The sequence below is a fragment of the Phoca vitulina genome, unplaced genomic scaffold (assembly GCF_004348235.1).
Source record: "Phoca vitulina isolate PV1807 unplaced genomic scaffold, GSC_HSeal_1.0 scaffold16, whole genome shotgun sequence".
NCBI classification, from domain to species: domain Eukaryota; kingdom Metazoa; phylum Chordata; class Mammalia; order Carnivora; family Phocidae; genus Phoca; species Phoca vitulina.
This window is the reverse complement of record NW_022589719.1, coordinates 28,252,705-28,278,422: the sequence shown is the minus strand read 5'-3', so window position 1 is coordinate 28,278,422 and position 25,718 is coordinate 28,252,705. Positions and strand designations below refer to the sequence as shown.

The 25,718-nt window shown below is 50.5% G+C and overlaps 1 protein-coding gene across 1 annotated transcript in view; it reads right to left on the bottom strand.

The window, feature by feature from the left end:
• CD6 (CD6 molecule) overlaps positions 1–22,045 on the bottom strand; it is a 41,027-nt gene extending 18,982 nt beyond the window's left edge. The window contains exon 1 of the mRNA XM_032414727.1: positions 21,934–22,045. Within this exon, the coding sequence (XP_032270618.1) occupies positions 21,934–21,994 (61 nt within the window). The 5' untranslated portion in view covers positions 21,995–22,045. The remainder of the gene's footprint in view (positions 1–21,933) is intronic.
• Positions 22,046–25,718: the final 3,673 nt, after the last annotated feature.

Below are 25,718 nucleotides of genomic sequence, written 5' to 3'. Positions count from 1 at the left end.
CTTGGACAGGAGTCCCAGCCCTGCCCTCATTAACCATCAAGGAGTCATTTAGACACGTAAGCCTTATTCTCCCTTCCGTAAGCTGGAGTTCATAATGCTTCTCTCAGAAGGCTTTTTGTGAGCAAGTGTTTTGTAAACTGTTGAGACCACGCAGACGTGATTATTATTACTGCCCAGGCCTATGATCTCATTGAATTGATGCAAAATCTGAGGTCCCGGGGCAAGGAAGTGTACCCCAAAGCCCACAGCGAGTCAGACTCCCAGGACAGTGGTCTTTTTCTAATACTTGAGATGGATTGATTTAGTTTAATTCCCACAGCAAGCCCACAAAATGGGGAAACTGAGGCACAAGGCCATTTAGTAATTTGCCCGAGATGACACAGTTAGAAAAAGGCAGAGCTGGGATTTGAACACAAGCTACCCAGCTCCAGAGACCACACTCTTAACCGCTCTACTCCACAGGTTGGAATCCAGCGTCCTGGTTTTTGCTTCAGTGACCGTGCTGAGGGTGGGGGCTGGGAGTTCTGACAAGCCGGTGGCGGGGGCGGGGGGGGGGGGGCGGTCTTCTAAACTCCTTCCAACTCTGCACTGCTCAGCAAGCCCAGAACTAGCAACAATAGCTCAACCCCCAGTGGCAATACAGCCCAGCACTCAAGCCCCAGGGACTAATTTCCAAAAGGGGTCCTGACGCCAAGGATGAGCCGCAATGAGGAGACCATTCTTCCTCGGGCAGGGGCCCCTGGGATGACATTTGTCCCCCTGCCCTCACATGGCCGCGAGCTGCCCTGCCCCTTCCACACCAGCTCTCCAACACAGGCTGGCCCCGGCACCCTTGGAAGCCCCTGCTTCAACTCTGAGGAGAAAGAGAACCAACCACCAACAGAACCAGGGGCGTTTGGGGGAGGCGCCCTCACAGGGAGGGGGCTGGCACTGTGTGAATGTTTTTCTTTTAAGAACTTTCCTTGGGACGGCTGGGTGGCTCAGTCGTTAAGCGTCTGCCTTCGGCTCAGGTCATGATCCCAGGGTCCTGGGATCGAGCCCCGCATCGGGCTTCCTGCTCGGCGGGAAGCCTGCTTCTCCCTCTCCCACTCCCTCTGCTTGTGCTCTCTCTCTCAATCTCTGACAAATAAATAAAAAATTAAAAAAAAAAAAAAAAGAACTTTCCTTGAAGTTGTTAATGGGGAGCGATCCATAGAACTGGAAAGAAAAACAGAGCAATCTATAATTCCATTAAAATTGGAAAGAAGCATGGTGCTGGCTCACACGAGTTAACTTTGAACTTGATTGGGAGCAGCTAACGGTGTTCCGTCTTTGAAGGGACTTGGAGGGGTCGTGCCACCCGGTTGGGCTGAGTTTACTTTGACACAGAGACTGAGGCTGGCCCGGGGGCTTGGTTGGACAACATGGCCCTCACTCACAGAGGTGACCGGTGTCGGGCGCCTGTGGGGAATAGACCAGGCGGCACCTGCTGGGATTCTCCGAGCCCAGGAAGGTTGGGGTGACCTCTCTCCCCTTGGAAACTAAAAGCAAGTCAGTGACTTGGTGTTTTGGCCTTAGTTTCTTTGACAGTTTTTGTTTGTTTTTGCTCTCTCCTCTTCTACCTCGGAAAAGCTTGGGGACACAAAGGAAACTCAATGTGCATGTTACGAACTGGATGTTTGTCCCCCCACCCAAACCGTATATTGAAGCCCTACTCCCCAGTGTGATGGAATTGGGGGGGGAGCACGGTTAAATGTCAGAGAAATCTAGCCTTTTTTTTTTTTTTTTTTTAAAGATTTTATTTATTTATTTGACAGAGAGAGACAGTGAGAGAGGGAACACAACCAGGGGGAGTGGGAGAGGGAGAAGCAGTCTTCCTGCGGAGCAGGGAGCCCGATGCGGGGCTCGATCCCAGGACCTGGAATCATGACCTGAGCCGAAGGCAGACGCTTAACGACTGAGCCACCCAGGCGCCCCGAAATCTAGCCTTTTTACCTTTCTTGGGTCACCCTGACACACGACAGAGGATGTTTGCATGCACAGCATCCTCCCTACACGCCCAGGTGGAATTCACCTCCTCCACCACCAAATCCACGGGGAGTCAAGGACAACAACTCATAACCTCCACTGAAAGAGAAGCGCCACCATAAGAATAATGCAACGTAACCGGCTCTGGGGTCTGTTAGATTTCTGGAACTCCCCCATTCTCCCCTCTCTTGCTCAAGAAAGCGAGGGGGTGTGAGTGACATTATGCTGGGAGCTGAGAAATGAGTCTGTACCTGGCCTGCGTTCAAGTCCATTAACACCCGCCGACCGTTCACCACGCGCGTGACCGGGGCAGGTGCCGGGGAGACGCGTGAGGCCGGAAGATCCTGGGAGTGGGCGGGTCCATGGCCTTTCCCACGCACCAGTGCATCTCTCCGGAAATCCTTTTTTCATAATTCAGAATGCAGACTTGGGGGACAGATAGAATAGTGGCCCGAGCCCTCTCTGCTGATCGCTGGCTGTGTGACCTTGGGAAGGTCCCTGAGCCCTGCCAGACTTGATGTGAAGCTGGCACCGTATCTGATGCCGGGGCTGCAGCGTGTTGCCCTGAGCGCTGCATGAAGAACGCAGGTGAGATGCCTAGGACGTGGTAGACTGCTGCTGGCATTATTACCCCGCAGCCTGAGGCTTTGGCCTACTCTCTTGTCCAGTCCAGACTGCACAGGGGAGGGCATCTGGCCATCGATTACACATTCCGTCCCAGGCATAACGATGACTCTGAGGGCCCTTCAGCCTTCTCCTCTGCAAAAGGACTGACTATTCCAGTTCCCCAAAGACTGCATTCTTTCCTCCTTCCTCTCCATCTTTCTTATGAACCTTAGCAGAGCTGCCCCACACTCACTTCTTGCTGCCGCCTTCCCTGGCTCTGCAAGCATGGCATCCGGTGGTCCTGGAGATGAGAGGTGGCCTGCGGTTGCCATGATAACAGGAGTTCCTCCAAAAGCAAAGACTCCTGTGGTCCTGACCTAAGGCTTGCTCAGGCTCCCGTGCCAGATTATATACCTTCTTTGCAGGTGCCAGACGGTAAGACGAGACGCCACTGAGCATAGAGGATCATGAGTAGCTCAATATAAATCCCAAGAGATAACAGGAAGGATGGGGTTCCAAGAGAGCCCAGCAGGCCAGCGACACGGGCCTTCCACGGGCCCCACCTGCTTCATCCCCTGTAGAATTCAGACCACTGAGTGCAGGAGGTGGATGTCAGGTCCCTCCTCTAGAACTCTGATTCAGCCGGTCTTGGGTAGGGTGCTTGAATCAAACTTGCCTGGGTTTGAAACCCAGCTTCCTCCACGCTCAGGGGATGTTGGGCACATCTCATTATATGCCAGACTTGCTTCCCCCACCTCACAGGTGTAAAACCCTCCCAGGACTGAAGTCCCATTCCAAGAAAGACCCAACAGCTGGCCCACATAAGTATCCAAGATCTTGCTGAGTCAACGAGTACAAAAGTGTATTATGTGCCAAACATGTGTGCGCACACACATGTAGTTGGTGGATAAAGCCGATTATTAAATAAAATCTTAAAAAAAAAAAAAAAAAGAGGGACACCTGGGTGGTTTAGTCAGTTAAGCATCTGCCCTCGGCTCGGGTCATGATCCCAGGTCATGATCGAGTCCCACATCGGGCTCCCTGCTCAGCGGGGAGCCTGCTTCTCCCTCTGCCTGCAGCTCCCCCTGCTTGAGCTCACTCTCTCTCTGACAAATAAATAAAGTCTTTTAAAAAATGTAAACATTTTTTGTTTTTTTAATGTAAACATTTCTTAAATGAGGGCGGTGGGGATGCCTAGGGATTGCTGAAACACTCTCAGTTCATTTCTATATGTGTGTAATATTCCTCTCTAACAAAATATCTGGAAGATTCCTTAACAGGATAGTAACAATAGTTACCAGTAACATGACAGGTGTGGTTTTTTTCTTTATTTTCGAAATTATTTTCTAAATTCGGTAACTTTTGTATTATATATAATTTTAGTGATGAAAATAAAAACAACAGTTGGTCTTTTTAAAGACAAGATAGGTGAAAAACCTTTATAAATTGCTCGAGTCATATCAATGCCACTTGTGAATGATTCTTGTGCGCCTACATGGGTTTTTAATAGTGGTCAATTCTCTCATCTCCTTCATAATGCTCAGACAAAGGTATTCTTACTGTCCCTATTTTACAGATGGGGAAATTTAGGGTCTAAGAGATTAAGGAACTTTCTAGAAGGACAGGACTCATAAGAGGCAAAGCAGGATTTGAACCAGACAGAGGGTTTCCTGGGCTGCCTTAATTGCCACCTGATAAATACCTCGGGACATAGAGTAAATGCTCAACAAATTCTAGTTACCATTATTTTTAGTAGAAGTCTCTGTAACTCACCTCACCTCCACCAACATTTCCGGGATGGTGTCATGGCCAGACCCTCTCTGGGCTCTACTGCGGGAAGGTGGAGGTGAGGGAGCTCCCGGCCGGCCTGCAGCCCAGAGCCCAGCCTGGAGGCCCAGGCGTCAAGAGCTGGCTCAACTCCCGTCTCTCTGGTGGCATGAAGGGTGTCCTCAAGGAACCCAGAGGAGAGAAAGTCCGGGAAGTGACTGCAGGGGAGGGGATCTTTGGGCCAGGCCTTGATGGTCAAGGAGTGTTTCACAGGGGCAAGGGGAACAGACCCACAATTACCAAGGATTTCCTCTGTGTCAAGCGTTTTATAGACATTGTTTCTACAGAATCCTCGTGACAGCCCAGTGAGGAGGGTATTACCATGAAACCCATTTTCCTGTCGAAGAGGTTCAGAGAAATGAAGTTACTAGCCCAAGGTCACAAAGCTTGGACTTGACAGACCCAGAATTCAAATCCAAGTTTGTCCCCCATATTCACTCTTTCCCCTACTACAGGCGGCCTCAGTGCGAGGAGGCAGAAGGGCATTCTGGGTGGGGACTACAGCACGAGCAGAGGCCTGGAGGCAGGACAGGGGTTGGTGTGCTAAGCTGGAGTGAAATTCAAGAATAAAATCCCCCAGAGCTTGGCCCCCTGTGCAGGGGAGCAGGACTGGGTTTCCGGTTTCAGTGAAAGCCAAAACCCTGCTGGGCCACACAGGGCTTTCCAGGGGACCTGTCCCCACCCACTGGCTCTCAGGAGCGACTCTGGTTCGAGTCTCTGAGAGCTGTTGGAGCTGCAGTTTCTGGGTGAATGAAGATCGAGTGTGGGCACAGGATGAAAATCCCCCTGACTCCTAGGGGTGGGGCTAACACTTCCAGAGGTGGCCTAGAGCCCCCTTAAGACAAGGGCCCCCCTAATGTCAGGCATCCAGAGCTGCTGGAATTCATCAGCTTCCTCTGAGGAAGGAACCAGGCCCTTCCCAAGCCGATGACTTCAGGCTGGGACCAGAACATCTCAGGGGCGGGGGACAGAACATGACTTCCGATCCAAGCCCACATTCTTAGACACCAGGCCTCATGGTCGCCCCATGCTCTCCTCCACAAGTCACATGCAGGGTGCTTTTGAGGTGGCTCGAAAGTCCTTCCAACGTTTCCACCTATCTTAACCCTTAGCCAAGAAGGTGCATTCATTCATTCCTTCATTCATTCTTCACTCTCGGTCAGACTCCATGCCAGGCCCCAGCCGTGGTGGAGGACACAGATGTACTCATGGCTGATTATAGTCGGGTCCAATGGCTATCCCAGGGGTCAGAGCAAAGGGCTCTGGGAAAAGTAGAGGTGGGAGGGAATAACTTTGAGTCCAAAGAGCAGGGGACAATTAGAAGGGGTCTTAGAGGATGAGTAGGAGTTCTCAGGGATGAGAAAGTGATGGAGAGAAAGAGCTATCCAAGCCTTAGACAACCTGGGAGACCTAACCTGCAAATTTCCAGAGGTGAGCAGACCAGGAGGAGAGACGGCCAAGGGCAGCAGTGACCCACCATTCTCTGTACACCCCTTGTTCTCCCTGCCAGTGGCCTAGCATCACGGGGCTTCCCCACCATTCTCTGCAAAGGTGCTCGAGCCCTGATTTAAATACTGGGAAGACTTGTTGCTTTCTCAGCCTCTGCCCCAGTGATGACTAAAATCTCTGGTCAGTGCCTCTCCCCATGGTGTCAAGCCTTAGGCTTCAATCCGGGGTGAGTAGAGACCTGGCTGAATGTTTGATCAGTACCAAAGCATGATGGACACTTGGGAAGTTCTGCAGACATTTGAGGTGAGCATCCCAGGCTCTGGCCACCAGCACCCACTGCTTTGGGCTGAGGGTCTGGCTCAGCCAACTGACCTCCCACCTACTCACTCCTAGCTGCATTCCGCCCTCCCAATCCATTCCTCTGAATTGTGACTCTGTTTTCAAACTCCAGAGCCTTGGGGAGCAGAGAAGCCAAGAAGTCACCCCCAAAGGGTTGGGGAAGACACAGCAGCAAAGTTGGAGGCGTGTGAGCTTTGGGGTCTGACTGATGTGAGTCCAAATCCAGGATCTGTATTTCTTAACCTCTCTGAGCTTCCACGATCTTTCTCCACATAAATGGTGATGGTAATATCACCTTCGTGGAGCAATCAAGGGATTAGCCGAGAAAGGGGGCACCACAGGGCCCGACTTAAAAGTTTGCATGCACAATCCCTTACTGCAATTTGAAAGCCCCAGAGACCCCCAAACTGAAAGTGTTTTCATAACTCTGTTGGTGGCAACACCTGACCTGACCTGATGCAAGGTGTTCATAGTCTTTGTTTATTCCACATGGTGTGGAAAATCATACATTTTGCTGCAGAAATATTAACGTATTTGATTCCAGTGCCTGGCCAGGCCCTTCCTGTGACATTACAAAGTCTACAAAAGGGCACCTTGTCCCCTTTCTGAAATCCAAACATCGCAGATTCTGAATTGTACCTGGCCCCACGGATTCCAGAAAGAGACAGAGGACTCAACGTGGTTTTCTGTTTCTCCGCTGAAAGAGTAACTGTGCGGGTCAGTCCTCCAAATTTAAGGCCAGAAAAGTTGCCCTAACCCCCCTTTCCTCTTCCCCTCTCCTCACCTTTCCTAATGGAAATCCTCCTCCAAAAGGAAGCTTGTGTATAAATCAATAAGGAAAAGGCAGGCAATAGAAAAATGGGCAAACAGCCAGAAGAGGCATTTCACGGTAGAGAAAACACACAAGAGCCATAAACTTACAGCAAGTATCCAGCCTCACAGTCATCAGGCAAATGCAAAGTAGGGCCACAGGGAGATACTACCTGATACCTACTAGACTGTCCACAGCTAAGTCGTGGGGTAATACTGTTGAGAATGGAGGTCAGCAGGGACTCTGTACATTGCTGGGGGCAGCATAGTCAGGACAACCACTTTAGAAAACATTCCCAGGGGCGCCTGGGTGGCTCAGTTGGTTAAGCGACTGCCTTCGGCTCAGGTCACGATCCTGGAGTCCCAGGATCGAGTCCCGCATCGGGCTCCCTGCTCGGCAGGGAGTCTGCTTCTCCCTCTGCCCTCTTCCCTCTCATGCTCTCTGTCTCTCATTCTCTCTCTCTCAAATAAATAAATAAAATCTTTAAAAAAAAAAAAAAGAAAAAGAAAACATTTCCGTAGTCATGACCCAGAAATTCCACCCCCGAGCCACACACACTCACACACACACACACACACACACACACACACACACACACAGAGCTATGGATTGAATTGTGTCTCACAAAAAAGATATGTTGGAGTCCTAACCTCAATACCTAAGCATGTGACCTTATTTGGAGAGAGGGTCTTCACAGAGGTAATCAAGTTAAAATAAGGTCACTAGGGTGGGCGCTGGTCCAATAGGACTGGTGTCCTCATGAAAAGGGGAAATGTGGACACAGGTGTATGCACATAGGAAGAATGCCATGTGAACATGAAGACAGAGATGGGAATGGAGCTTCTATAAGCCAAGGAGAGGCAAAGAAAGCCAGCAATCACCAGAAGCTACCAGACAGGCCTGGAACAGACACTCCCTCACAGCCTGAGAAGGAACTAACCCTCCGACCTCCTGATCTTGAACTTCCAGCCTCCAGAGGTTGAGACAATACATTTCTGTTGCTCACACACCAACCTGTGGTCCTGAGTTATGGTAGCTCTAGAAAACTGAGTCACCCATTCCTGTAACAAAGGTTGCCTGTAAGAGGCAGGGGCTGGGGAGAGCCCATGGGAGCATTTAGGGGATTCTGGGAGGGAGAAGAGGGAAACTCACAAGGTACATGCCTGAGCCCCTCCTTCACTTCCAGAGGGCCAGAGTCTGACCCCCCAAGTGCTGCCTGGGACCGTTTTACGGCTTATGCTGACATGGCTGGACCTGAGACCGCCCGCACACGGGCAGGTGGCTGGAAGGGGTCTGTGAGGATCTTCAGGGAGGGCATAAAGCCCATCTAGAGTGTAAGAACAGAGGAGCTGGCATTCGGGTGTGCCTGTTTTCCCTCGGGAGGGTTCAGGAACTTGCCCAGAGCCACAGAGAAGGTGCTGGAGCCTGGAATCAAATGCTCGCCTCCCAGAGCCCGGAGTCCATGTTCTCACAGCCACCCTGACAAGGACCGATCAAAGCCCGCACGATGCCCCTCCGCACACCCGCCCTCATGCTGAGACTAAACACCCACATCGCTCTGGGGACTTGCAAACTCCCTCCTCCCAGAATGAAAGGCCGAGTTGGGTGAGATTTCTTTTCATGTGGTTGTGAGAACGTTTTTACAATAAGGATGACGAATGTGTACGGCAGGTGTGAATTTTCAGCTGGATTTGGGTGGGAGGGACAAGGAAAGAGGGTAGAATTGACATCAGCCATTATTAGGACCTTGGGTATGTCCCTGTTCCTTTTGGGGGCCTCACTTTCTCCGTGCTAAAATGGGCCAACTGGGCCAGCTGGGGTCTGACTGCCGGAGTGGGAGGCAGCTCTCTGGCCTCTGACTGCTCCTGGTTTGAGGGTGCTTCGCAGACTGCACTTCCCTCCATCACAGCGCTGTCCCCCTCTGTCCCTGCTGCCCCCACCCACCTGACCCTGCCACCAGCACATCGTTTCCCAAACCAGACAATTTAAGATTGGATATCAAATAGTACTAAATCCCACAGCAAGTGGATTCGTCTTTTTGCTGCTCATCAGGGCTTGGGATTACAAGTGTGGGGTGGTGCTGCTCAGCCTTGAACACCCAACACTCTGCGTAAGGGGAGAGTGACCTAGGCTTGGGTAGCAGGCTCTTTAATGCCACTGTGTTTTCAGTGTTTTGTTTATATGGGCATATTCTATTTACTGAAGTAATATTTGTTGGAGATGCATGATGGTGATAGAAGATTTCTAGGTTTAAATAAACTGACTTAGGTTTAAATACGGAGTTGATCATAGACAAGGGTTGTTAAATAATTGTATATGCATAAAGGCGAATCAGATCACGTCCTTTGATATATAAAACTCTCTGATGATTTCCCATTTCCTGTGGGTTCATTCCAAGCCCCTACGTGAGTGGTGCTCCCCAACACCTGCAGCCTGCCCACCTCCATCTCCTCTGCTCTCCCTCCCCCTCGGCAATCTCCTCCAGCACGTCCATCAACCGTTCCACTTCAGGGCCTTCACGCCTGTGTTCCCTCCACTTGGAAAGTCCTTCTCCCTGATCTCTCGATCTCTCAGGATTCCAGGTTAATCTCATCATTCACGTCTCTGCTCAAATGCCTCCAGAGGCCTTACCGGGACCCCCATCCCACTCACTCTCCATCTGCCTTGCTTTGCTTTATTTCCCTTGCTGCACATATTTCTCTCTGATATGAGACTGTTTTAAAACATGCTTGCTCAGGGGCGCCTGGGTGGCGCAGTTGTTAAGCGTCTGCCTTCGGCTCAGGCCATGTTCCCAGGGTCCTGGGATCGAGCCCCACATCGAGCCCCACATCGAGCCCCACATCGGGCTCCCTGCTCAGCGGGAAGCCTGCTTCTCCCTCTCCCACTCCCCCTGCTTGTGTTCCCTCTCTCGCTGTGTCTCTCTCTGTCAAATAAATAAATAAAATCTTAAAAAATAAAAAATAAACAATGGATCGTGGATCACCACATCAAAAACCAATGATGTATTATATGGTGACTAACATAACATAATAAAATTAAAAATAATAATAATAAAAATAAATAAATAAAAAATAAAAATAAATAAAAATAAAACATGCTTGCTTATTTCTCTATTTTCCCCACTAAAATAGAAGCTCCTTGAAGTCTGAGGCTTTGCCGGGAGGATGGCGGCTGCCAGAGGCTTAACCTGATGGGCTCATCAACTCCAGCCTTCCAGGCACTGAGCCAATCGGCTACTAACCCCTGAACCAGCAAAGACAGCCAAGTCAGTGACTAAACTTGTAGAAGGAGTGATGGAGTTATAACATAACCATCCAGAAACGGTGGTGATAATAACCAGTTCAGGCCAGAATCATCAATCATGTTAAAACTAGTGGGTAAAGGTTTGAGGGGGGCTAAAATTTTTACATAGTCTCAAAGAACCTGCCCACAAGATACATATTGGTTACAAAGAAGAAAAGAGCCCCTTTACCTAGCAGACATCACCTTAGCCAAGCAATCAAAATTAGAACACCAAGATGGGACAAGCTGATTCGGCGGGCCTCTTGTTACGACCCACTGAGAACACCAAGCACTTCTGTTCTATTCCTGCCGCAGGAGGTATGACCACTCGTGAGGGATCATCAAACCAACCATGACTAGGGTCATTACACAGAATAACTGGACTATCAGGGCGCCTGGGTGGCTCAGTTGGTTAAGCATCTGCCTTCGGTTCAGGTCGTGATCCCAGGGTCCTGGGATCGAGCCCTGCATCGGGCTCCCTGCGTCGGTCTCCCTGCTCAGTGAGCAGTCTGCTTCTCCCTCTGCCTCCCCACCCCCCGCCCCTGCTTATACTCTCTCTTTCAGATAAATAAATAAAATCTTAAAAAAAAAGCATAACTGGACTATACTCTTCAAAAGAATCAATGTCATGAAAGAGAAAGAAAATCTGAGAAAATGTTCTAGATTAAAGGAAAATAAAGAGAGACAGGAATAAAGCATGGTATCCCAACTAGAATTTTCTTTTGCCTTAAAGGACATTATTGGAACAATTGGCAAAATCTGAAAAAGGTCTGTGGATTATCTATTAATGTTGTATTGACGTCAACTACCCCATTTTGACCTGTGTATCACGGTTAGATCAGAGAATGTCCTTTTTTAAAAAAAAAAAAGACAGACTGATGAAGTATTTAGGAGAAAGGGACCTTATGTCTACAACCTACTCTCAAATGATTCAGGCCAAAAGTAAGAGATAGACAGACCAAAAAATGGGTAGGCTGAGAAAATGTAAAGCAATTGTGGTAAAATGTTAACAGTTGGGGAATCTGAGTGAAGAGCATATGGAACTTGCAACTTCTCAGCCAGTCTGAAATTATGTTGAAATAAAATGTTGGGGAGAAAAAAAACCTGAGAGAAAAAGAAGGCAGAGGCTGAGGACGGGGTCGCCACAGAAGTGTGCAGGAAGAGTGCGTGTAGGAAGCCAGCTCCTCACTTTGCCAAGCTGACATCTCAGAGCCCTGGTCACCTGTGCTCCCCTCAGACCACGGTGGACCACCGCCCGAGGCTGAGAGAGCGCAGGACCCCCGCTACCGCCCCCGCCCACCGGGCTGCCCACCCCGGCTCCGTGAGCTCGGGCGTCACCCCCTACTCTGTACCCCGGTTTTCTCCTCTGACAAATAGGAGTAGATCATGGCCCTCTGGCGTTTCTTCCAGCCCAGATACTGTCATGAAATTTCTAGAATCCTGTCTGCAGAGTGTGGCACATTTCTCCAAGGAGTTTAATTCATTTGGAGAGTGCCTTTACTTTAGTTTAGCTGATGGAAGGAGGGGAAAGTGAATCTCCCCGAGCAGAGTGGGGGATGGACCTCCTCCCTGTCCAGGGCGTGGTGGTTTCCCACCTCTGTCCCTGGCCCGGCCCAGCTCCCATGCACTCCTCCCAGACAAGGTGAGCACCCTACCAAAATTTATACTAAAGCATAGATAAAATCCTTCCCCCCACCAAGCTCCATTTCGAAAGAGGCAGCGGGGTGGCGGGGGACACAGTGACCAGAAAGTGACTCTGGTCCCAATTCCGACAGCAACTGGCTACACGGCTCGAGCTCTCCGACTATCAGTTTGTGCTTCTATAAAAGCCAAAGCTGTGCTTGGCTTTGTGTGTAGCTGTGAGGACACAGTGACTTCACCTCTGTGTCCTCCCTTGCTCAGCGCTCAGCAGGTGACTTCCAGATTAGAAGTGGGGTGCTCAGGTGAGAGCCCCAAGACATGTTGAGAAGCCCCCGGCTCCTCGCTCACACAGCCTGTGGCCGCCAGCCCCATGCGTAGACTCCCTGGGCATCTGTCAGCACCGCCCGGAGAGCCCAGCCCAGCTCGGCCATGACGGAGGGGTTGGAGGAAGCCTGGAAACATAGGGTGGAGCTTCTAATGGGCCCCGCCACCTCCTAACACAGGTGGAGGCCAGGGGAAAGCAAGGGGATCACTTTCCTATTATGGGATCCCAGTCCACATCTCCCCAGGGCCCTACGGCTTCTCTCTCCGTGCTGCCTCCCTGCTGAGGCTGGCCTCTCGGAGGCTCCCTTGGCGGCCGTTTTCTGGCAGAAGGCAGTCAAGCCACAGGGATCTACAAAATGATGGGCGGAAACTGGGGCTTCCCTCTGTTCTTTCTCTGCTGTCCCCGTGAGCTCCTGCGTGGCCCCAGGCCCGGCAGCAGTTATGGCCGTGGGGCTCTTTGGCACCCCCAAGGAACCCCAGATTTCCCCAAGTACTTCATAGCCAACATCTCATGGCAGCTCATCCCAGACCTGTGTTCTGGAGGTTTCCATCAACCCTGCTTTACAGCCGGGGAAACTGAGGCTCAGAGAGGGTACTCATCCAGGAAGTGACTTCTGACTCACAAGTAGCTTCAAGGTTTTGTTTTGTTTTGTTTTGTTTTATCCCGGTTGCATGATAGCGAATCTGGCAGTGGGTGAGATGAAAAGTCTCCTGAGAATGGGGAGACCTTCCCCGAGAAATCTTGAGGTGGATGGGGTCCGTGGTCCAAGCCCTGCCTATTCTCCAGGGCTGGGAAAGAACATGGATTAGGAGTCATAAGGTCAAGTCAACGATCTACCAGCTGTGCATCTATTAGCTGTGTGACCTAGGAAAAGTCCCTTCCCCTCTCTGAGCTTCAGCAACTTCATCAGTAAAATGGAGGTAATAACTCCCATGTCCTAGTCCTCACATGACTTACGAATTTACAGAGTGTGGTCCGGGAGGCCGTTACCCCTGCGATTGCTCAGCTAACCTCCTGAAGTGTACGGTTTATGCTTGTGCTTTCTGCGGGCCAGTCACTGTGCTTGGCATTTTCATGACTCTGAGCTCATCGAATCCTCCTCACACAGCAGTGCGGGTGAGTCAGGAGGAAGAAAACGTGCCCTCTGGGGCCAGTAGGGCCGCTGGTCAGCCCCTCCCGGCAGCCAGCCCCTTGGGGCTTTTTGCCTTGCCTGTCCGACCTCCAGGCTTCTGCTCAAATCAGTCCTTCTGCCTGGAATCCTTGCCCCCCCCCAACCTTTTTATCTTGAAATCACAGACTCACAAGAAGTTGCAAAACAGCAGGGAGAAGGCCCATGTACCTACCTCCCCGGCTTCCCCTGATAGTGCCGTATTAGGTAACTAACTAGAGTAAATTACCAAAACCAGGAAGTTCATACTGATGCAACACAAACTAACTAGCCTATATACACTTTACTCAGACCTCAGCAGTTTTTACGTGCACTCATTTTTAACACTGTCTTTGTGCCAGCCTCCTCCGTCTGTCTAGCCCCCTGAGACATCCGGGTTCCCCATCTGGGAAGCCGCCCCGTGTTTCCAGGAGGCCTGAGCTCTCCCTCCTCAGACTCCCAGCTCCTGAAGGCAGTGTAGCCCCGTGATGGGGAATGTGGATTTTGGAGACCTATAGACATGGGTTTAAACTCCACACCAGCCACCAGCCTGGGACAAAATACATAACTTTCTGAGCCTTAGTGGACCCACCTGTAGAATGGGGTGATTGCCCCCATGTCAGGGCGGGACAGGATCAGCCTAGCTGCTGCTCAGAGAATGGTAAGTGCCCTGCAATGGGTCGTAGTTATGGCTGTCATCGGATTGTACCTGTCGTCACACCTATCCCAGGCTGACCCTCGTGTGTGTGTTTTATCATCTTCCTCACGACGCTCCAAGTGTTCAAGGGCGAACCTTCATATCTCACATCTCACTGTCCTACAGGGCTGGGCACACAGCAGGTGCTCAATAAGTGGAACTAGATGAAGCTTCCGGCCGGGCAAGCTTTTCCTAGGCTCATGGCGCCTCTCTAGCTTTGCCCTCATTCATTTCTGGCCCAGGTACGTGGGGTAAGTGCAGGGCAGACCCCGTGAGGGCTGGGCCTTGGTGAGAGCAGCCCCATTTGACCCCATCTGTCCCCGAGAAGCTTTCCAGGGAACCCCAGACCCTCAGAGGCCCCTCCGGCTTGCAGCCGGGGGCTGTAATAGCAGGGGGAGATGCCTTGTATTTGCATGGAGCCCCCTAGGCAGCAAGCCGGGAGACGAGCCAGGCCACTCCTCTCTAGGAGACTCCAAGGCTCCCTGGTCAGAGCTGCCAGTCGGGACACTTACGCTGAAGTCCTGACCCTTACTAGCTACAGACTTTGGGCCAGTCTCTCAGCCTCGAGAACCCCTGCTTTCCTCACCTATACATGGGGTTGTCATGTGGGTAAACGAGCTCGATGTGCAAACTGCGTGTTAACCACTAAATCCTGTATTCACATTTACAAGATCCTTTTCTTTGCTCTGTAACACATTTAAAGCTAACATTTTAAAGCACTGCTATGTTCAGGTACTTTCCAATGCATTATCTAAATTAACTTTCATACTGTGGGGAGGGGCAGAGGGAGAGGGAGAAGCAGACCCCCCGCTGAGCAGGGAGCCCGATGTGGGATTCGATCCCAGGACTCAGATCATGACCTGAGCTGAAGGCAGATTTTAACTGACTGAGCCACCCAAGTACCCCGAGGTGGGTGTTTTTTGCAGCATGCAGGCACACAGAAGCTAAGAAATCACCCCGGGTCACACAGAGCTGGGACTGAGAACCCAAGTCTGCCTGATGCCAGGGTCCATGATTCCACATGGCAGATGCTGGCTGGGGTTACCATGTTGTGCCCAACCAGGGGCTGGTTTCTTTCTTCTTTCTTTCTTTCTTTCTTTTTCTTTCTTTCTTTCTTCCTTCCTTCCTTCCTTCCTTCCTTTCTTTCTTTCTTTCTTTCTTTCTTTCTTTCTTTCTTTCTTTCTTTCTTTCTTTCTTTCTTTTTCTTTCTTTCTTTCTTCTTCTTCCTTCCTTCCTTTCTTTCTAAAGATTTTATTTATTTATTTGGGAGAGAGAGAGAGAACAAGCAGAGGGGAGGGGCAGAGGGAGAGAGAAAGAGAAGCAGACTCCCCGCTGAGCAGGGAGCCCGATATGGGGCTCAATCCCAGGACCCCGGGATCAAGACCTGAGCCGAAGGCAGATGCTTAACCAACTGAGCCACCCAGGTGTCCCCACAGGCTGGTTTCTAACAGCTGGATCTCCACAGCCCTGCTCCTCAAACGGTAATAACCTTGAGGCACAGACATAAAGTACAAGGATTTTTCGGTTGGGTCTTTAGTGTTCAATTTGCCCATTTATCCAGTGAAGAAACTAGGGCCAGAGAAAGGAATGAGCCTGCCGAGATTACCCAGCAATTGAGAGCCACAGTGAGTTCTAAGAATCTACCCCCACCTCCCCCCTCCTCCAGGTTCCTTCTCCCCATGCTGCAGGGGCTCGATTCCCAGAGCTAAATTGGGGGACATGAATCTGGGCACCATCCCCGACTTCAAGGCTCACCAGGAATCCAGGGGCTGCCCAGGGGGTCTGGGGACAGCCTGATATGGGGCCCCTATATCCAGGGTGTCCCCTGGGAAGGTGAACAGAAGGCTTCCCCAGGCTGTGTCCGGTAAGGGGAACAGATTGTCTATTCCCATTGTCCTTTCTCTGGATCAGTGCTTCCAAAGTGTGAGGCACATATCCAAAGGTCTGAAAAATGGTTTACGTGGTCACTGATATGGTCTTACATTAGCTACGTGAAGGAAGTTATGCCCTGTATTTCCCTTTCAGCCTTTCTGATTACCTGAAGGAGAAAATCTCCCGGGGCACTTGTCCTTAATGCCTGACTTCTAGAAACCCTCCCGTTTGAGCAAAGGGAAAGCAGCTACACATCTGAATTTCGTGACATTGTTTTGTTTCCATGATGTTTATTTTCACCATTAACTACCATTAGGTGATTTACAATGGCTCTATCTTTAAGGGAGGAACATAAAGTTTTTTTCTAAAAAATGAATGTATTTACACTTTAAAACATCAATTAAAAGTATTAAGTAAATTGTCAGATAAATGGCAGCTTTGGCAAACACTGGGTAGGGGCAGGAACCAGGGCCCCCAGGAAGTGCTGCCCTGAGTAACTCTGGTCGCCCTGGCCCCAAGGGCCGGGGGCGGGGCGGGGGGTGCGGTAGGCAGTGCCGAGGGTGGGCTGGAGGGTCTGGAGGACACAGTGAGTAGAGAGGAGGTGGGCCTGGGGATTCCAGCCCCACCAGGGTCTGCTCAGTGCAGGGCTGAGCATCGGCACGGGTGGTGGTTGGTGGTTTCATGGCTGTTGAGCTGGCCTGGTCTTTTCTCCAAGCCCCTGTCCCGGAGCCTGAGTTGGGGCCTCCTGCTTAATCCCTCCCTGCCCTCAGGAAGACGGCTGATTCTTCAGCCTTGGAATCCAACAGCTGGGGGCCCATTTAATTCCCGAGCTTTCCAATCAGAAAGTGAGGCTGGCTCAGAGCAGGCCTCGATAAATAGAGACCGAATGACGGGAGTCTGTGGACAGTGTTTCTTACTCATTCTAGATCCCTCTGTAATAACCCACGTTACCCTCGGAGCTGCCTTGTCCCACATCACCACAGTGGTGACCGCCAGGCTAATGGCCCCACCAGTCATCGACCTGTAACCAGAGAGCCAGACTGAGCGGGGAGAAATGTACAAATGCCGGTCATACATTATTTATACATCTATCAGTTGCAGTCTTGCCAGCAGGGAAAGAAGAAGAGAATCGTAAACACATCTGTTTCATTTAAATCCAATCAAGTGGTAAAGCCCTCTGGGTTGAGGGTGGGGGAGACATTGAGAATTAGGTTTGTAGAACTTGGGTCCAGGGGTCATGGGTCGAGGGGCCAGCCTGAGTGGAAGGCAGAGGCTATCCAAAACCGCACTGCACACCCATCAACAGCACATAGGAATCCTGTCTTACATTTCGGCAAAACAATTAAAAAGCTGACCTCATTGCAGTCCACTAAGACAGAGCCACCCCCATCTGCTGGGGATCATCCAAGTTATCTGCTCTGGGACAGTCCTCTTCTTCTCGGTAAGTGGCTTTGAAGCCCAAGAAGATTCGAATTTTAAAAATAAAGATGGTGGAAGTACATGGAAACCCACAGTAATTACACATTTATGCTAAGTGTCAGGTGGATCAATTGCTGTGTGTTGGTGCAGTAAGTCCTAGATCTGTGATGTTTACGAACACTTGGCTGCTAGCATTTCTTATGTGTGTGGCCGAGTAATTGACTTTAGTTGAAAAAAAAATTTTTTTAAAGATTTTATTTATTTATTTGAGAGAGAGAGAATGAGAGACAGAGAGCACGAGAGGGAAGAGGGTCAGAGGGAGAAGCAGACTCCCCGCTGAACAGGGAGCCCGATGTGGGACTCGATCCCGGGACTCCAGGATCATGACCTGAGCCGAAGGCAGTCGCTTAACCAACTGAGCCACCCAGGCGCCCGACTTTAGTTGAAATTTTAATTTAAAAATTTAAGAGAATTTGGCCATGTCTGTCAACATTATTAGAATATTTAAGAGAACTTAATATTCACTCTGTTTAAATGTTAGTTTTTTAGAGCAGAAAGTATTCTCTGAAATCCTTGGAAATGGCTTGTTACTTAGAGGTATTTGAAGCATTTATAAGAGAATCAAATTCATTAAATTTGTAGATGCAGTTTAGATTATCTAAGGCAGTGTTCTCCGGTGGAAACATAACGCAAGCCACATAGGTCATTTATAATTTTCTAGTGGCCATGCGTTTTACAAGTCATAAAGGAACAGACCAACTTAATTGTAACAATAAAATGTATTTAACTCAACCTATGCAAAATACCGTTTCAACACGTAATGCATAAACAAGTTATTAATGAGATACTTGATGTTCTTTTTTTGAACACATCTTCAAAATCTGCTCTGTGTTACCTTCCCAACACTTGTGCGCTCAGACTACCACGTTTCAAATGCATATTCTCGTGGTCGCTGTATGGGATATCACAGATCTAAGGGCACTCAATTACGTGCATTTGTGAGTGGTATTTATTATTTAAGGAAGCTTACTCCGTTCGACCTGATCTGATGAAATATTAATCAAAGGCTCCCTGAGAGTCACTGTTAAAAATTATTGGACTTATAAATAAAATGATTTTTGGATATTGAATTTACAAGTGAAGGGAAAAACCCGATTTTTATTTTTATTTATTTATTTATTTATTTTAAAGATTTCATCTATCTGACAGAGAGAGACACAGCAAGAGAGGGAACACAAGCAGGGGGAGTGGGAGACGGAGAAGCGGGCCTCCCGCCGAGCAGGGAACCCGATGCAGGGCTCGATCCCAGGACCCTGGGATCATGACCTGAGCCGAAGGCAGACGCTCAACGACTAAGCCACCCAGGCGCCCCCAAAACCCGATTTTTAAAAATTTGTTCGTTTAAGAAGCTTTTCTTAGAGTAACCACAAATGGCCTTCCTAGTACATGAAAGCAGCTCCCCAGGACCTCACCGACCATGGGCCGGATGGAACTCCGCACGGCCCTTCGGGGAAAGGTTGGGTTATTTGTTACTATTTCGCACACAGAATGTTAGATCTGACCGAGCCCTGAGGGGTTTTCTGCCCAAAGCACCCAATTTCACTGGTGCAAAAACCAGATCAGAGAAGAATGCATGGTGAATTAGAGACTGGGCCCAAGCAATACTCCGGTCTCCTGACCCCACCCCGTCCTCCCCAGTCAAGCGCTTCAAGTTCATTCTCTCTGCCTCTTTGTCCCCAGTTGGCTGATCAGGAAACTGAGGCACAAAACTGGAGGGTAGGGGGACAAACTGGGCCTGGACCCAGGCCTCCAGGGAGCACCAGCTGAACTGGAAAGTGTGGTCCCTGCCCTGGTCGTTCAATAGCACACACCCAAGCCTGAGGAGAGAACAGCCCAGAATCCAGGCCAGCCAGGCCAGAGAAATAGCCGTGTGAGGCTCCAGATGGAGCCTGGCGCTGGGACTGCAAAGGAGAGCAGGCGAGGGGAAGCCTTGGCCGGGACTGCTGGGGCCCAGAGGGCCAGCCTGCACCCGCCTATGGCCCCAGGGCACAGCCTGATAACCCCGTCAGGGCTCCACAGCTCTCAAGGAGAAGGCCCTGGAACTCCCTCGTGGGCCTCATTCTCCTAGCCCCCTTTCCTCCCTCCTTGTTCTCTGTTGTCTTTCTTTCCTTTTCTTTCTCTCCTGGGAGGCCCTCACTTCCTTTCCCCAACCTGATCTGCCCCACACACTGATTTTGCCTAGGAGAACCCTGGAGCAGATCTGAGTCCATCTTGCCCACCGAGGGCCCGGTTCTGCCGGGGTCGGGGTCTGCTGGACCTGGGTGGAGGGAAGAACAGCTCGGGCAGGTGGGTTGGGAGGGGGGAACGGCCTCCCCACATCCGCTCGCTCTGGCCCTCCCCGCCCCACTCCTAGGGCTTTGGAGCACAGTTTCCTTTGGCCTGCATGTCCGTCCTGCCAGGCCCTGGTTCTCAGCAGGAGGACAGACACCATCGGGGGACACTTCCGAGGCTTTAAGGATGCAGCATTTAGTGCTATGAAATCTCATGGCAGAGAAATTATTCTCTGCTCAAGTGCTCTCAGTCCCCCTGGAAAGTCAAGGAGAAAATGACAACTTGGGGGCAAGGGGTCTTTATCCCCGTCCCCCATCCCCCCTTCAACAGAGAGCACAAGTGTAGGCTTCAGGCTCCAGGGTCTTTGCATCCTTTCCACTTTTTTTTTTTTTTAAGATTTTATTTATTTATTTGACAGAGAGAGACACAACGAGAGAGGGAACACAAGCGGGGGGAGTGGGAGAGGGAGAAGCAGGCTTCCCACGGAGCAGGGAGCCCGATGCAGGGCTCGATCCCAGGACCCTGGGATCATGACCTGAGCCGAAGGCAGACGCTTAAAGACTGAGCCACCCAGGCGCCCCGCATCCTTTCCACTTTTTGCTAACACGTAATAGAAATTGGTTTCCATCCCCACTTATTTTTATGCTTACCTTCACCTTGTACTTCTGACACATGATACCAGTTTTCCACTTAACAGTAGTGACATAAAGTTTCCTTTCAAAACTAGTATTAGTAACAAGTGAGGCCATTGACTATAAATGCAGTTTTAGAAACACAAAGTAAATATCTGTACTGGGAGTGGAGTGGGCCAGGCAGGAGTGTCAGGAGGGGATGAAAAGGACTCGGTGTACGGACCTTGGCTCCAGGAGCCCCTTCATCTCACCCTGCTGAGCTCTGCTGGGGCCCTGGGGTCCCAGCTGCCGTCAGGCACCACTCCAGGCCAGTTCCCCGGGGCCCCGGGGCCGGCCAGCAGACCTCTCCCTCCTAGACTTTTCCGAGCCGAGGCTGGTGGCTGGGCCTCATGGAAAAGGACAGAGGGTGGTGGTGGGAGGGACGCCCCTCTGACTGTCTGTCTGTCTTAGCTCAGGGGCAGAAGGTGGCTGAGGTCCAGGTGCTCTTGGCAGAGCAGGAGAAACCAAGCCGCCCCACATGGAGCCGAAGGCACACACTTTCCCGCTCCCAGAGCTAAATGGCTTTCCCTGAACCAGTGTGGGGTCAGAAGCATGTGCCTCCAGATAGAGGCAGAGAGAAGAGCTGCCCCCACCCCAAAAAACTCCCCAGGTCTCCCAGTTCTCCTAGTCGGCTTGGATGCCCCTCCCGATGGGGCCTCTCTGGGTCGCCTTCTGAAAGCGAAGTGAAAGCACTTGGTATCTTGCCTGCCAGGTGGGCCCAGACTCCCTGGCCCAGAATTCTGTTTCCATGCATCTCCCCATCCCCGAATTGTGAGGTCCCAACAGAGGCAGGATGGCCCCTGCCCGGTTCTTGCCAGCTTGGACCCCGCATGCAGCAGAGGCCAACAGTATCCAATGAGCACAGCCAGCCCCCAAACTTTCTGGCCACCTCATGCCCCCGCCCAGGTTGGGAAGGGCCTTGGCGCCCAGGGGGAGCTCAGGGTGGGGGAGGAAGCGCTTTCCCACTCATTTGTGCCCTAAACTACCCCTACTGGCTGCACCCGAGCTACGGGCTGTCCTCGGTGCCCGTTGGCTTCCCCGACAGTCTATGTCTGGACAGTTCTACCGTGAATGGCAGAAGCCTAGTGAGTCCAGAGCCTCAGCTTTGGGTCGGGAATACAATCACCGTGGTCCTACCTTTCTGGAAGGCAGGCCGCTCCCTACTGAGAGTTGCCAAGAAATAGGGCTGGGGGAGTTCCCGAACCTACGGTGGGAAGTGTCTCCCTCCTCAGACCCTGGGAGCCCGCTGAGGAGACACCAGGCCTGCTGCCCACATCATCTCATGCCCGGGAGTCTTCTAGCACCGTCCAGGCACAACCCTGGCCCCTCCAGGGGGTTCCTGGACCCTCTCCAGGCCCCAGTCGCCATTGACAGAGTTGGGGCCTCCCTGGGACAGTCCTGGCTAGAAGGCTCTAGGAAGGTGAGTGAGAACATGACCAGCAAGGGGGCCAAGAGGCCAGGACCCACGTCCTCCAGCATGAGTGGCAGGAGATGGGAAAGGGGCCCTACCTGAGAGGGCTGCTGTCAGCAATCCGATGATCGTAGAGAGGAGCCACATGTCTGGGGCCATCTTTGACTGCTACGCGTGCCTGTCAGTGGGAAGGGCCATCCTGGGGCCGGGAGGGGGATGTGGTTGCTATGTGTTCCTCACACCCGCTCGGACCTTTGCTCCTCCTGTTTATAACCTTCTCTCTGCAAGAGAGAGAGCACTCCTTTACATGCGTGTGACCAAACCCAGCCTCTGAGTGTCTCTTACGCCTCTGTGCTCTACTTGTGGTTTTGGTCTCCAGGAAGCCAGGCTGGTATCACAGGGGTTGGGAGGGAGAGCCCAGCTGCCTCTGCTATGAGCCCACCCAGCCTGGCTGAACCCCAGGAGTCACAGAGTAGGACACACACACACACACACACACATTTCCTCCAACTGTGTCCTAAGGAAAAGGGAAGTGAGGGCATGCTTCCTTTCTGGAGACCCGATACATAGTAGATGCTCAACCAATACACGTAAGAAGAGAGGACGCATGACCCACGGCCTGTCCCAGTCCACGGAAATCCAGCTCTTCTGGGATAAAATCCCAAAACGTACTTTGTCCTTGGGTGTGTTAATGGTTAGGAAGGAGGGTGTGGTCTTGCACTTTTGAGAGGAGAGAGCCTCAGATTCCCTTCAGAGAATTATCAGTGGAGAAGGGACTGAGGGATGGTTTGTCTCCCCATCTCCTTACAGGCTAGAAGTGTCCCCTGAGATGGCACAGGAGGCTACAGGACCATCACCTGCAGGCACTGGGCTGGGTGCTCATTCCTCAGGGAGAGTCAGGCATGGCAGCTGGTCCAGGAAGATTGAGCAGGATTTCAAAATGCAGAGATGGTAGAAGGCCTCTGGAAGGGCCAGAAGGAATAGCAGGAGCAAAAGGCCAGGGCTGCTGGGGAAACGCTGGGTTGTGGGTTTTTATTTTTTAAAGGAAGCAGGGACCTAGTGTGGGTTTTTATTTTTTTAAATTTTATTTATTTATTTTAGAGGGGGGCGAGGAAGAGCGTGAGTGGGGGGAGAGGCAGAAGGAGAGGGAGAGAATCGCAAGCAGACTGTGCACTGAGCACAGAGCCTGAGTCAGGGCTGGATCTCACAACCCTGAGATCGCGACCTGAGCCAAAACCAAGAGTTGGACGCTCAACAGACTGAGCCACCCAGGTGCCCCAGGGATCTAGTGTGTTTAATTCACTGCACTCCCTGTGGGGCATACTGTAGATGCTGAATGAATGTTGTTGAGTGAATGAAAGAACAGAAAACTTAATTTGCTTGTATAAGCAGTATCCTTTAAGAAATTGAGTCCAGAGGAGATTGATTCCATTATAGCCCTTCTCTGTGTGACCTCTCAGATTTACCTGGCCCGGCCTGACACTTCCCTCCTCCCCATTCGACTTCATTTCCCCATCTGTGGAATGGGGAGGATTTCTCCACTGGGTCCCAGTCCAAGGGGGCATCTGACGTTGCAGATTTGGGAGCCACAGAGAGCCAGGCCCCTCCACCGTAAACCTTGCCCAGACCTAGGGGGTGGACCTGACTCCGGCACCAGTGGAGGCTGCCCTCTTGTGGAAGGTCACTGGTAGCACAGGCAGCCGATGGGGGCCTCCATCTCCTGGGTTCACTTCCTCAACTGACACTTAGGCAGAATTTGGTGTGGGGAATTCTGGCATGGGCTCTGTGGAAGGTGAAGACAGGAAACCATATCCCTGCCCTCAAGGAGCACGGAGCTCACAAACCCATGTGACCCAACCACAGGCCAGGGTAAGATGAACACAAGGAGAGGTCTCCTGCTGATGAGCAGCATCCTAAAAGAAACACAGCTGAATGCGCTAGAGAGGATGGCTAGATTTCCATTTCTGACAATATGATAAGCAGTATATGCCGAAAGTTCTCCTGATACAAAACACCAAAAAAAGGGAGGGGGACAAAATATTTGTAAAAATCTTTAAAAATGCAAAGTTGAGGTGGCAAGAAGGTAACAGTAATTATCAGAGGCAAAAATGACAAGAAAACACAAATCCAAAGAGATAATTGAGAGCAGAAGCGGAGGTTGCCTTGAGGTACCTGCTGATCCCAGGTGGCCAAGAACTTCAGTTTAATGAGACGAAACCTAGAGCCTGAGCAAATGAAAAGCAAAATCAGAAACCTACCCCCTAAAGCAAAACCAATGAAAAACAACATCCACAGTGAATGAACTAAGAAAGAAAACACCTCTCAAAGGGATCTGACAGAGAATGTACTTGGCTCAGCATTGACTCTGAGTGGAAGAAAAGGAAATGCTAACCCTAAATGCTCTTAACCACAAATCCACCTGGAGTTGGGTCTGAGAGGGAATTCACACTACTTGTGAGGCAAAAACACCACCACCACAAACAAGTAAAGAACAACAGGAGAATTTAAAGCAGATAGCATGGGGCGCCTGGGTGGCTCAGTCATTAAGTGTCTGCCTTTGGCTCAGGTCATGATCCCAGGGTCCTGGGATTGAGCCCCGCATCGGGCTCCCTGCTCAGCGGGAAGCCTGCTTCTCCCTCTCCCGCTCCCCCTGCTTGTGTTCCCTCTCTCGCTATCTCTCTCTGTTAAATAAATAAATACAATCTTAAAAAAATAATAAAGCAGATTGCAGTTCCCAGGGCACTTTGCAGAAACAAATGCAAAAATCCTCTCTGAAATAAAGTAACTCACCTTAAATTTAAGTCTCAAAGAATTCCCACAGAAAAGTTCCCAGGAATATAAGCTCACATGCACAGAAAGAAAGGAAGGAAGAAAGAAAGAATAAAACACAGGACACAGGTGTATTAATCAGGGCTTTCCAGAGAAACAGAATTAATGGAATTTATATGAGATTTTTAAAAAAGATTTATTTATTTTAGAGAGAGAGAAAGAGAGGGTGTTGGAGAGGGTGGAGAGAGAGAACCTTCAAGCAGTCTCCCCATTGAGTGTAGAGTCCAGTGCGGAGCTTGATCCCACAACCCATGAGATCATGACCTGAGCCAAAACCAAGAGTCGGATGCTCAACCAGCTGAGCCACCTAGGAGCCCCTATATGAAATATATTGTAAGGAATTGCCTCAAGTGATTTTGGAAACAAAGTCCCAAGATCTCAGTTGGTGAGCTGGAAATTCAGGGGGAGCCAGTGTATCACTTCGGTTCAGGTCCAAAGGCCAGAGAACTGGGAAAACCAATGGTGTAAATTCCAATCAGAGCCTGAGTCAAAAGGCAGGGGGAAGACTAGTGTCCTAACCTGAAGACAGGCAGAGAGAGACAATTCTATCTTACTCCTTTTTGTCCTATTCAGGACTTCACTGAACAAAACCCATCCACAATGGGGAAGGCAATCTGCTTTACCCAACCTATTGATTCAAGTCTAATCTCACCTAGAAACACTCTCACAAACACACCCAGAATAATGTTTAACCAGATTTCTGGGCACCCCACAGATCATTCAAGCTGACACATAAAAGTAACCATCACAACAAGGCACTGTAAGTGAGAATTGCACAAAGCAGTAAGCAACAGACTCAGGCCTTCAAACACTTCAGCTACTGGACTTATGGTGTACATAATATAAAATAAGGATGTTTCTTATGCTTAAAAAAATACAGTTGGTAATTGAGGCTGTAGATAAGGAACAAGAGACTATAGATAAGGAACTAAGTGACCAGGAAGATTTGGGGGAAAAAAATAGTACTTCCATAAATGAAAAATATAATCTTCAAAACTAGCAATCCAATGGATAGATTAAGCAACAGACTAACATAGCCAAAGAGAAAACTAGT